The sequence below is a fragment of the Microcaecilia unicolor genome, chromosome 11, assembly GCF_901765095.1.
Source record: "Microcaecilia unicolor chromosome 11, aMicUni1.1, whole genome shotgun sequence".
Classification (NCBI taxonomy): Eukaryota; Metazoa; Chordata; class Amphibia; order Gymnophiona; family Siphonopidae; genus Microcaecilia; species Microcaecilia unicolor.
The window spans coordinates 77,464,118-77,478,105 of record NC_044041.1 but is presented as its reverse complement, the minus strand read 5'-3'; the positions used below and the strand labels follow the sequence as shown (position 1 = coordinate 77,478,105).

General features: G+C 44.8%; 1 protein-coding gene across 1 annotated transcript in view; it reads right to left on the bottom strand.

Moving 5' to 3' along the window:
• Nucleotides 1-13,988, bottom strand: part of AP3D1 (adaptor related protein complex 3 subunit delta 1) — a 131,823-nt gene that overhangs the window by 100,623 nt on the left and 17,212 nt on the right. The window contains 4 exon segments of the mRNA XM_030219918.1: nucleotides 1,221-1,328; nucleotides 9,013-9,093; nucleotides 9,402-9,482; nucleotides 9,996-10,091. Coding sequence (XP_030075778.1) covers nucleotides 1,221-1,328; nucleotides 9,013-9,093; nucleotides 9,402-9,482; nucleotides 9,996-10,091 — 366 coding nt within the window.

Here is a 13,988-nt window from a genome sequence, read left to right as displayed (position 1 = left end):
CATGACCCAATCTTCCAATTCTTGTATGGAGCTTTAATGAAAGAACATTCCAAGAAACATTGCAGTACCTGTGTGCTGAATATTTTGAGTCTCCTCGTCCCTACCATTCTATAATCTTGCACATTTATAGAACAGTGTCAGTTATGTCCGTAACTTAATAAATTAGCCTCGAATTGGCACTAACTACCAATAATTATCAGCACTGGAGTTAATTGTTGCTAATTGACACTAATTTGCATTTACATGTGTAACTGCACTTAGTAGTAATTCTATAACCTAAGCATGTGGGAGGGGGATGGGGGGGTTTAGGGGCATGTCCAGCACACTTGCCATACTGGGTCAGACCAATGGTCTATCCAGCCCACTATCCTGTTTCCAACAGTGGCCAATCCAGGTCACAGGTACCTGACAGAATTCCAATTAGTAGCAGCGTCTCATGTTACCAATCCTGGGGCAAGCAGTGGCTTCCCCCATGTCCATCTCAATAACAGACTATGTATGGACTTTACCTCCGATAACGTGTCCAAACATTTTTTTTAAACCTAGGTACACTAACCGCCATTATCACATCCTCCGGTAACAAGTTCCAGAGCTTAACTATTCTTGGTGAGTGAAAAAATATTTCCTCCTATTTGTTTTAAAAGTATTTCCATGTAGTTCTGGGTCCCCTGGTCTTTGTACTTTTTGAAAGAGTGAAAAAATCGATTCACTTTTACCCACTCTACACTACTCAGGATTTTGTAGACCTCAATCATATCTCCCCTCACCGTCTTTGATAAGCTGAAAAAGCCTAACCTCTTCAGCCTTTTCTCATATGGAGTTCCATCCCCTTTATCATTTTGGCCGCTCTTCTTTGAACCTTTTCTAATCCCATCATATCTCAAAAGAGAGATGGTGACTACTCAAGGTGAGGTCACACCATGGAACAATACAGAGGCATTATAATATTCTTGGTCTTATTTTGCATCTGTTTCAATTCTGCCAGTTATGCACATTTTTACCAGCTTTTGAATGGCTTAAGTGGCTGTGCCTAAAGTTAAGCAAGTAAATGCAGACTATGCTAGTATTCAATGAAATTAACACTTGGCACACATACTTTAGGCACCCTGTACAGAACTACCCTCTATATCTTGAAAACACTACTTAATAACCAACTGCAGTGAGTTTTCACCTATACAGTTCCGATTATCTGCAATGTGTTGTTGTCATCAACAACTTACCAAGGTCATGATGTCATTTGCCAGATCTCGAGCAAGGTCAGGCGTAACAAAACATGACAAACCAGTCAGTGCCACCCCAGTATCATACTGATTAGGGCTGCTTAGATCCTAGAAACAGAGGAGAAAAAACAAAAATAAACACAGTCTATACTCCTGTACACCAATGAATGGAACAAAACCAAAAACTCAGGGAAATGGATATTAATCGTGGCCTCAGGAACCAGATATGCTGTAATTTCAAACCACCAAAAAATAATTGAAGATATTAACATGTTTACTCCAGAAATGTCGTCAATAATGGACTGGAGTAAAAAAATAAATAAATTGGTAAGGCTATTGACTTCAAGATCCTGCCTTAAATGACAATCTCAGAAAACTATATGAGTAGCACTACTCAAAACAGGGCTAAAAATCACTGTTTATTGCAATGCCAAGTGGAGCAGAAAGTTCAGACACATCGCACTTGAGTTTGTCTTGGGGGATAGTATTCTTTCAAAAATCAGTAAAATACAGGAATATAACCATGAATGCAAGGAGGAAATGCTTATAAGCAGATAGACATAAAGACCCACACCCATTATAAAACCAATACCTGATACAACTCTGGCCTTTGTTGTGTAGACTGGATGGACCGTGCAGATCTGCCGATATTTATTACATTACTCCAGTCACATTCAATATTACAACCAATATAATAAACCACCACTTGAAATCATATTCTGTTTTGTATTTAGAAATAAAATCACAATTCTATGACGGGATCTGAAACTCAGGCCACTAGGTGTTACAGCTCCAAGCTCAGCGATATACCCTCCTTGCAGAATAAAATATAGGTGCCATGAAACACCTAGCCAACCGCCTGGGGTTACCCCACAGCCACTTTGAGGGTCTATCCCCAGAACAGCTCAAGTCCGCCTGTACCTGCTGTTTGTGCTCTACACTAGCACCCTCCTCCCACCGACTGGGTTCCAACCGCCTCTGGGTGAGTCTCTCGCTCTCAAGTTATCTCCAGTGATTTCTAGGTTACTGAGGCCATACTCCCAGTGGTTCCACAGTTCCCAGAAAGCATTCACAGACCCAATACACAAACAAACAAACAAACCACCAGGATTCTTTATCAGTCTAGACAAAGAGGAAATAAACTGAAAATTGTTTATAGTCTTAAAAACTGAACAGTATAACATAAAAGTGAAATCAGCAAACTAACAGAAAATTGAAATATGAATCAATTATAACACTAACTAAACATTTGTTTACTTTCTAAAAAGTACCTGGGAAGATCAGGACATAACTGTTCACCGAGCCTCAGCAAAAGAGATCTGTCTCATTTTTTCTTCCTGGTTAAGACTGGAGCAAAAGTACTACTACTACTACTATTTAGCATTCTATAGCGCTACAAGGCGTACGCAGCGCTGCACAAACATAGAAGAAAGACAGTCCCTGCTCACCCTGCTCAAAGAGCTTACAATCTAATAGACAAAAAAGCCAGTACTCTCCAAATGAAAATGAGCTCCTGAGCCAATCAGAGCCCAGAACAACAAAATTTCAAAAATATACTGCTTCTTGCTTCCTGTTTTTGTGCTAAAACTAAAGAAAGAACATTCTTTTCTCTGTAACAGCTTTACAGCAGAGAAACACCACCTGCTGGCCAAATGGTAAAATTATGCCTTACCTGCTGATAATTTTCTTTCCTTTACTAGCAGCAGGTGAATCCAGGAACTGGTGGGTTGTGTCCATCTACCAGCAGGTGGAGATAGAGATTACAAAGCTGAAGGCAGTGATAGCAGACGGTCAGTTCCTCCTTCACTTCGGTATATATGTCTCATCACCAAGCAGAATCAGACAAGAAACCAAGAAGCCTTCCTCACCAACCAAACACAAGAGAAACTTACCAGTCCGATTTAGAGAAACCACGACTGCAATGAACTTCTCAGTGGTTTCTGTTCTTTTCTTTTTTAACTAAAGACCAGGACAAGGACAGACAGGCAAAACAATCGCGACTGACAGGGCGGGATCCTGGACTCATCCGCTGCTACTAAAAGAAAGAAAATTATCAGTAGGTAAGGCCTAATTTTACCTTCCTTAGCATATGAAGCTGATGAATCCAGGAACTGGTGGGATGTACCAAAACAATCCCTAACTAGGGTGGAAAGTCACCGCTCCCCGAAACAGAACCTCCACTGCAAAGGCAGCATCTGAATAGCGAAAGCACACCCGTTCTGCCCAAGAGGTAGACAGCAACCTCGTGGAACAAGCCTGCAATGCCACTGGCGGGACGCAACCTTCCAAAAAATCCACGGAAACAAAGTATCTGCAATCCAATGAGAAATAGTCGAATAAAAGGCTGCTGTCCCAAGGCAAGGACAACGAGAAGATCTGAACGCCAAAAAAAATGCAACATCTGTAAATGCCAGAGAACCCTCTGAACATTCAGAAGACAAAGCACAGCGTACTCCGCAAGAAAATCCCCCTCCCAAAAGGAGGGAAGAAAGAGGCTAATAAAGAAGAAATGCCAAATCCCAACTGGAAAGAAAAGGAGGAACCATACACAAGGTCACTCCAGACAGATTGCAGAAAAGCAGCTCAGCACGGCTGCACTAAAAATTCATAAACTTTGTGTGCCAAAGAACTGGCAACCAAGGACACCGCTCGCGAGTAAGCTCCTAAGCAAAGCCTTATGCAAAGGATCAAAAGGAATCCGAAGCAATGTTCAGTAGACAAAGAGCCCTAAGCTATGCTCGGAGAACAAGAACGAGGGGTCAGGACGAATAAGGTCGCAGCAGCGGAGGAGCAAAGAACTCCACAAGAAGTGCACCACATTCAGCTTCGAAGCCAGAGAAAAACCTGACACTCTCTCCCAGAAGTAGGCTACCACCACCTGAACCCGAAGCGAATTAGAGGCCAGGCCCTTCTGCAACCTGTCCTGCAGAAAGAAAATCAATCATTGAGGAACAGATGCCTGCAGTGGAGACCAAGCACGGACCGCTCAGAGTTGACCTCTCAAAAAACCAGGCCGTAAGAGAGGAATGCTCCACTCTGTAACAGACCCTGAAGGAAGAGCCTGGAGCCACATCAGATCCACATACCAAGGGCGCCGTGGCCAATCCTGAGCTACCAGAATAACTTGACCCCGGTGGTGATCGATCCAAAAAGAACTGGGTGCAGAGAGGCCACGGAGGAGACACTATTGAAGAACATCCTCTGGCTAAAGGAACAGCTGAACAACCAGCCCTGATCGCCCTCTCTCCAACCACAGAAGAAAGCAGGCATCTCGGCATCCAGCCAGGACACCATCAGATCTACCTCCGGAGCTCTCTACCAGAGGCCAAACTGGAGAAGCAGTGGTGCAGAATAATCATTCCGCCGAGACCAGGAGATGACGGCAGAAAAAGAGAACTCAACTTAGGAAGAGGCTGTGAAATGAGCCTCAGAGAAACAGAACACAAGGTCCTCTACCCACTCCATGGGCGACATGCCCCGGTGGCCAGGGCCCAACTCTAAGTACCACCCTATTGAAGAAAAAGCCAACACCGTTGTGTTCTCGGATGGCACAAGCACCGCCTGGCCCGGAACATGTCCCGAAAGGCTAGAAGACAAATGGCATCAAAAGCAGGTCCAGGTGGGGAGATTGGCCACAGTCCCCCGTGCTATCCACCACCTAGAGGTGGAAGGAAGCAAAGGGTTCTCCAGTCTAAGAATTCCAGCGAGAAGACCCAGGAAGATTGACTCTCAGTACTCATCTAGAGTGGGGTGCACTCTGATGCCATCCTTGCGAAGAATGCCACAACACTCCCAAACCTAGGAAAAGGTGCATAGAGCCATAGCCATGCTGAAAGGCAACACCCGGAACTGAACATGAGGGCCCAGAATGGCCAACTGGAGAAACCACAGATGAGGGGGCCAAAGAGGAAAGAGCAGAAATGCTTCCTAGAAGTGCAGGTAAGAATGTTAAATTGAAGTAGCTCTGCAATATAGTTAGCTGTCCAATACAAAGAACAAGTGAAAACGTGCAAAAAAGCCTTACAGACTCTACAACATACAGCTAGCTAGAGGTGCCGCTGATACAGTGGAGGCTGGAGCTGGTATGCAATAGTTTGACCAGTGTCAGAGCGCAATACTAGAAAAGCAGAGCTGCTGTGGGAAACCAACACAGCTAACTTTTGGCACTGTAGCATACAGGGCCGTGCCTAGGGTCTCTGCCCCCCCCCCCCCCCCTGCAGACCATCAGTTGGCGCGAGCGCTCCCCCCCCCCCCCCGCCTGGCTCCAAGGCACGTGAAGAGCTGGGCGGTGCCAAAGAGCCGAGCGCTGCTCCCCCAAGCTGCCGTCTGGGGCGCGATGGAGGAAATGGCTGGGTTTGGCCTGAGCATCCTCCGCTCCATCCCCGATTCCCCAGCGTTTTAAATTTACCTCTCTCCGCCTCCAACGTCTGTGCAGCGTCAGTGAAAGCACTGCCTGTCTGACGTCTCTCCATCAGCCTTCCCTTCGCTCATTCGTTCCCTCTGTGTCCCGCCTTCTTCTGACGTCATTTCCTTGAGGGCGGGACAGAGGGAACAAACGAGCGAAGGGAAGACTGGTGGAGAGACGTCAGATAGGCAGCGCTTTCACTGACGCTGCGCAGACGTCGGAGGCGGAGCAAGGTAAATTTAAAGCGCCGGGGAATCGGGGATGGAGCGGAGGAGTAAGGTGTTTTTTTTTTTTTCTTAAATACAGCTCGACGGCGCAGCGCCCTTGAAGGCAGGCGCCCCCCTGCAGCGCTTACCGCGCTTACTGTGTTGGCACGGCCCTGGTAGCATAGTGTTATGGGAGAGTGAAGTAAAAAACATGTCCCATATGAAAAGGAGCAGACATCCACAGCTTCTAATATGAGGCACAAACCAGCCTTAAACCTATGACCTTCAGGTTGAAAGCCAGCCACCTTTCAGAAAGACTATTTTGCTGAAACTACTGCACCTGAAGATAATGCCTCCATGGCAGCACAGAGGTTCCATGGTTAGCATGGAGACCATAGCACTAGCCCCACAAAATAACAATATGTAACATTTCCCACAGAAACCTGGAGCCAACAGCACTAAGCACCTTGTAAATGTGCAGAAGAAAAAAAAAAAAGAAAAAGAAACCTACAGCATCTGGCATTCCCAGGCGGTCTCCCATCTAATAAGAAACCAGGCCCAACCTTGCTGAGCTTCTGAGATCACAGGAGATTGGGCACACTCAGGGTGGTGTGCCCATAGGCAATACCTGCCCTGTCAATAAAAATAGAGTTCTACAAAGGAAGTGAGGGAAAATTTCAGGGTGTTTACGCAACTGCCCTCTGAGAAAAAAAAAGAGGGGACCATAAAGTCTGTAAATGAAAATACGAAATAGGCCCTGTCAGAGGCCCAACACATAAGGAGCCCTGCTCTGATTCTGTTGCTTTTAACCAATGCATGAACTATAAGAAAATCTTAACTCACCACAGTCAGCAAGGCCTATTGGAGACTGCTGCCATCAACGCACCCACTTAGGCAAACATGGCTTTCCAGCTCAAGAGACTGACCTGAAATGACTTCCTCCGAACAGAGGAAGACAGGGGAGCAATAGACCCTACTGCTGAGCTGGAGAGCAAACAACCCCTCTTTGGGACAGGGTTCATCAGCGGAGACTGAGACAGGGAACAGGCCAGATATCTCCAAAGGCTGAACTAAATAGGAACTGTCAGTTCCCCTACCACACTTCTGCAACATATAGGCATAAGCAGCAGCAGAAAGACCTCAGGGGAAAGGTCAGAAGACCCCAGCCCCAGATCAGCTGACGTGCATCCGAAAAACAAGGTGCATCGCAAAAGACCATCAGATTCCTTCTGGAAAAGCTTGCTGTCTAGAACCCATCCGCCCGAGATGGGCGTAAAAACTCCCCCGAGCCTTCGAGGGAGAACCAGAGAGGGGTCCCAATGACCCCCACCTCCAACACGGTAACCAGCCACCTCTCCTGGAACACCAGATGTACAGCTGAGGGTAGCAAAGCCACTTCTGTAGCCCGAAGAAACCCCCAAAAGGGGCAGGCTACAGACAAATGCTGAGGGGGCAAAAGCCACTTCAACCAGTGGACGTGGAGAAAGAAGGACAAAATCTGGGCACAAAACAATTCCCCCAAATCAGGAGAGGTCGTACAAAATAAGTACCTGAATATATGTAAACCGCTTTGAATGTAGTTGCAAAAACCTCAGAAATATGGTATATCAAGTCCCATTTCCCTTGCCCTCTGTGCATACCTGGTGGCCTAAGGTCCCTTTCATCCCAGAGTTTGGGCTGCTGTTTGGATTGTAAGTTTCCTCATACACCCCCCCCCCCCCCCCCCCCAAAAAAAAAAAAAAAAAAAAACCTCTAGTCCACAACAGACTTCGTGTTTGCTATGTTTTCAACTGTTTAAACATTTTTTTTAAAAGAGCAATTCGGGATGCAGGCTCTGAAGCTGCAACAGGTTGCTAAGAGGAGCCTTGGGGCAGCGTCTCTGGAGTCGCTGTGTGTGTGTGTGAAGTCTGGCTGCGCGTCTCCGGTGAGTTCATTTTTTTCTGCCATTGGGGTACACGGTATTGGCGGCGGAGACCACCATAGGAGGCTCGTGTTGTGAGCAAGCACTGGCGGCAGCGGGGACATGTGTTGCCGGGTGCACGGAGGCACATGCATGCACCAGGGACTTCCTTTCTCCCAAGTGGGATTCCCGCTCTGAGGCATCAGGCACGCTCGCCATTTTCTTTTGGCGCCTCCCAACATGGCTCCCACTTTCCGGCTGTTGGTGGCTTTGCAGTCAGCTGGACTGCAGTGTTTGTCTCCGGAGGGGGCCTGCCTCTGACAGGGGCAATAGAGGATTAAGTGATTTGCCCATAAGTATATATGCATCAGAACTGTTGGATGTTTCAAAAGTTTAGAGTTTTAAGAACAAGGTTACATGAGTTTTTAATTAAAACTTGCATCTACATGAGCTTGCACAGGCCAAGTTGTGTGAAATGTTATGTCAATCAATGTAGTGAAGTCACAGGATATTAAATGAACAACTTGCCAGCACGTTACTATATATATATATATATATATATATATATAGTATACATATGATTTAAAAACATGCAAATAGAGGCCAATTGAAGCAAACCCGAAATCTGGGTGTGGGTTTCAGCGGAAGCCGAAACTATGGCCCCAAAGCAAGTCCGTCCAACCAAGCCAGTCTCGGCCCCCACCCCCATCCATAGGCTTTCCCCAGGCCATCTCAAGTTGCTCCTGCCCCCCACAAGCTGCATGTGAAAACGGTGCCCGCTACTTCCCGTAGCAGCTTCAGACTGCCTGAAGATCACAGTTGCCATTTTAGGACTGGAACTGGCATAGGCAGGAGAAATCTGGGGCGGGGGGGGGGGGGGGGGCACATTCGGTTGGCCTTTACATATACATTTTGCATTTGTTCCCATATAATGTGAAACAAAGTACTCTGTCTTTTTTTTTTCTTGATATAAACATCAAGCTCCCAATAGAGGAAAAACAATTTTAAGACTGCTGCCTTTAGGAGAGAAGGGGCCTCATATACAATCACAGATAGTGGATTGCTCCCATAAATTCCACAATTTCCCTTTGAAAAATGCTAAAAAGACTGGTGCACCACAGGTACCTTATGAGTGAAAAGTGCACAATGTAAAGCTCATGCAGAAATTTCAAAATGAAACCACCATGTGTCCTTTGCTGATCTCACCCATTTCACAGCACAGAGAGACAAATGTTTCAACAATACCATCCACACAATGACAAAGCGAACATGACACCTTACCTTTCGAATCTGATTGGTTGTCAGCATGATTACATCTGTTCCTTCATGAAAACACTGGGAGGCAGCAAGATAACCAATTCGCTATATCATTCAAAACCAAAGACGAAAGAAAAACAATTCCGTCATTTCAAACAAATCTCATTCCTGCTCTCAAGGCATATATCTATATACATACACTTTCTAACACAATCAACAGTCAACAACACTCTGAAGTGTGGCTTTAAGAAAAGATGTTTACACTCTTCTGCCCAAGGAGAAGTTGCATACAGACACACAGCACAAGCCTAAACACAGGACGAAATTGTGCATTCTGCATAAATCACAAGATTTACATCACTCAATGGATATTTCATTTAACCCCAGGCCATCTTTGTTTACTCAGAATTTACCTTAAATGTAAACTTTGATGCGCTCATAACTTCAATAATGTTGAATGCAGCCCAGCTGATATCATAGCCCAGCATTTGTAACTGTTACCAAAGAAAATAGAACAGATCAGATTTCCTCCATTACTTTTATTAAATCCGTCTGCAGATTAAAAACAAAAAATGTAACAAGCATTTTCAGCATTCCAAGAAAATAAGTGGCTCACAGCACAGTCAAGCAATTGCACTAATATTCTATCCAGCGTCATCCACTGCTCTTCTCCTACTGAGATTCCTGCAGCTCTGCCAATGTACTTCAATCCTACCCTGCATCAAACTCCCCTCAACTTATCTTTTACTGTCCTCATACCAAGATCTCTCAAATCTGACCTATAGCAGACCCTCCACAGCTCTGACAAACCTGCTGGTTCTCCCTGCCATTCATGGTGACCTTACAGCTCTGCAAATGTATTCCATTTCTGCAATGAAGTATCTCCTATCTCGGTACTGGTCCCCAATGCTACTCAGACCTAACACCCTGGTGTCATCCATAACACATTAATAAACACTAACACTTATTTGTGCACAATGTACAGCACAGACTTGCAAAATACCTACATATGTGAGCTTGCAGACAGCGTTTGCCTTGACTGCAATATTGTCTTGCTTCAGTTCCTGTTTGATCTCATCAATGCAATGAGAAATGTACTTTGCCTGAAAAAAATATAAGAGAATATGGTCATATAGTTTCAGAGAAGAACTCTTTCCAAAATATTTTGTAAAGGAATGACATACCTCCCGTCCTTGCAAAACAAGGGCACTGCACTTACCATCTAATTTCAACAATAAAAATGTTTCCTTTGAGAATCTGGGACAAACTAAGCAGCAAGGAGATAGGGAAGGAAAATGGGACCAACATCTGCTAATACGAGGCTGTAATAGAAGACTTCCAGGCTTCCTTTCATCAAATATCAAAGCTTACACCTTAAAACCCAAACATTCTTTGGGGTTCTTGATTCATTGCTATAGACAGAAGAAGTGTTTATGCATGAAAAATGTTTTATTTGGATCTGGTGTTGGCAATGGAAATGTATCCTCCTCTGTTGTACTTTTGAGAATGATCCAATACAGTAAAAAAAAAAAAAACTCAAACACTTGTATTCACTTTTCAAAAAGTTGCCTTTGCTCATATGCCAATCAAAACACAAGCCTGTTACTTTGTATACAAAGGTTTTGAATACATCTATTAAATGTTCATTGTTTTCTCTCAAAACATGTGGAAAGAAAAGCTACAAATATAAAGTTTTCCAGGCTATGTAATCAGTACAGTTTGTTCAGTCCAAGCAAAGGAAGTAGAACAATGATAACACCTAGAAGCATATTGTTTTTTGTCACAGTTTGCACCTTCATGCAAGGACCAACAAGGTACATACGTAAATGTCATAAGAGTTCTAAAGATACTCAGCTGTCCTCTGCTATACACAGGTCTTCTATACCAATTGTCAGTTTACATGACTGTGCTGTTATAGCCTTTATAATGCATGTCATTACAAGAAGTTGAAAACTGATGCATGTAAAACATGCCAGGAATCAGATTTTCTATTATCCTTCCTCAACAAGGCTATTTTCCATCTGGCTTGTCTAGAGCTGCTCATTTACCTGTATGCTTTAGTGTGGGAGTAGAACTCCTCCCTCCTTTCCTGGGCTATTACAGCAGTGCCTGAGCTGAAGTTAAATTATTCCCCAGACTTTGCAGATTGATGTAGCAGATAAATATGATTTTTGATGGTAAAAGGAATGTAGGCAGAAAAATTCAAACTCATGATTAAAAGATAAAAGGCCCAAGTCCAAATGTGCTTACAGAGTACAAAGATACTCCACGTCTCACCCATTACTCATCACTTCTAAAGGCTGAACTTCATCTCTTTTTCTACCAACTGGGTTTCTTCCAGCTCCTCTGAACTTCTAGCTCAATCAGACTCATCTTGTATCCTTCATTTACAACCTACTAGGGATGTTTATTTTTGACTCCTCTTCCATACCATGTCTATCCCATTCTCTGGAGCAAGAATCTTCAACCAGGTGGCCACAACCTAAAACTCCCTCCAGAACTCAAGACACATACCCCAAGTCCAGCACCATGGTTTTAGACTATGAAGACAACGCTGCTGGGCATGGGTACTGAACCACAACTCTCATATGTAAACAGAAGTCAGTGCTGAATGTTTTACTACACCAGAAAATTGGAACCTTGCTCCGTAAAAGAGTTTGTTGTACCTTGATGAACAGGGGAACACTGTGATTGCACCACACATTAACAAGTGCAGCCTTCTCATTCCATCAACTTGCATGCAGCTACCTCAGTGCAAAAGATGGAGGGGAATTAAATAAAATCATTTTCCTATTTTTTTTTTTACTTTATTTATGCAAATGTATGTGGTTACAATAATAACATCAGGTAATCAACAGTTTTGAAATTTATCATTTTGGCATAACATCCATATTACATTTGCTTAACCCTCCCCCCCTCTGAAAACAGAGTAAATCGAACCCCTCCCCCCTGAAGTTCCTCTCCCACTCCCCCCACCCCCTCTCTCTCCCCTAGAGGGCATCAACCATTCAAAATTCTACTCCGAGAAGTCGGCGTTAGCGTGTCCCAGAAGAGAGACCAGCATTGCAAGAGATGGTCCCTGCGCTGGGAGGCCAGATCCCGAACATCCCTACGCTCCATTGCACTCAAGATCATAAGGGACCGCCACTGCGGAACCGAGGGGCGATCGGTAAGCAGCCAGACACTCAATATAGTTTTTTTCCCCATCAGAACCGCCCGCCTTAGGAAAGTTGTTAGGCCCGCTCTGCGGGATCCCCTGTATGATATACATCGAACAGCAGTGAAGGAGGGTCGCCACCTAATCCTCCAAATCCCAGATACATGGGCACAAAGGGTCGTCCAGCATGCCAGGAGGACAAAGCCAGAACATATGGTCCAAATGAGAACATATGGCCCAAATGAGCTCCAGTTCCCCCACATTTCGGGCCACCATCACTGGGGCGCAGGGTAGCCATAAAAGCCATATGTGGCAAGATATATAGGCACATAGTAAATTTATACTGCAACTCCCGAATATCAGCACTCCCAAAAGCCCCATAACAAGTTCGTAGGCTGTCTTGTAGTGTTTTATTTTGTATCTGGTATCCCAACTCTCCAGACCAACTCTGCACCAGGTCCCCATAGCACGCCTCAGGTAGTGCCTCTCTTAATTGGTTGTGAAAATATTTCAAAGGAACTGCCAATTGTGCTTCTAGGTCATATATCCCAAACAAGTTGATCCCATTTTGTCATAGACAAGGAGGCCTGTGCTAACGAGGCAATATGACGCAGTTGCAGATAGGGGAGAAGGGTCAGAGGGGTCAAGTGCTTACTAGTACATAAGTCCTGGAAAGCTTTACATATGCCATCCTTATTTAAAACTTGGAAGATGGGAAAAAAAAAAAAAAAAAAAAAAAGAGTGCCCTGAAGAGGACAGGTACAAATCAAAGTAGGGTATACACAAAAAGTAGCACATATGAGTTTATCTTGTTGGGCAGACTGGATGGACCGTGCAGGTCTTTTTCTGCCGTCATCTACTATGTTACTATGTTCCACCCTCACACCTGCGGAAAACCACCGAGGACCTACCCACAGGGAAGTCTGCATTCCCCCAAATTGGCAACAATGAGGATACATCAGGGTCAAGATTGTAAAGCCTACAGACCCAATGCCATGCCCTCCGCAGGGGAAGAAAGGGGGGGGGGGCAAAACTCGGTCTCACAGCCACTCGACCAGGGGTCACATGTAGCCAATAACTAAAGTGGTGCGGGCTCAGCACCATACCCTCAGTAGCCGGGAAGGAAAAGAAAGTCGTACCTCTAAACCAGTAACTCAGATGTCTCATACAGCCTGCCACTGAGAATACTTTAATACTGAGCGCTCCGAGGCCACCCTTGGCCATAGGAAGATAGGTCTGCAAAAAAGAGACCCGGGCTCGCTATCCATTCCAAAAAATATTTCACCAGCAATCGATACAACAGACTTTCATTGCGTTGCAGCAAAAAGAGGGACAATACGTGAATAACATAGAGCCACTTAGGGACTATTATCATATTGTATAAAGCTATCCTTCCCCACAGAGATACAGGAAGAGGTTGCCACATCCTCAGAGAAATGGAGCCAGATTAATAGCATAGAGTTGTTTCAAATCCGCTGGGACTCTAGATATTTGATATGGCCAGTTGCCCATTTTAATGAGAAGAATCCCTCCCATTCCTTCCTCACTGAAACAGGGATTGGTAAGGCCTCCGATTTCTATAAGTTAAGTTTGAAGCCCGAATAATATCTATATTCTGTGATAACATTCAGCACAGCGGCCAACGAGTTCTGGGGATTTGTAATGGTAAGCAATATGTCATCTGCGAAGGCCAACACCTTAATAGAGAGATGGGGTAGCAGAACTCTCATGATTGCCGGATCTCTTAGTATGGTGTGGAGTAGGAGTTCTAAATATAACAAAAAGAGGAGATAACGGGCACCCGTTGGGTTCCTCTACCCACCCAAAAGCTAGGAGAGCACAA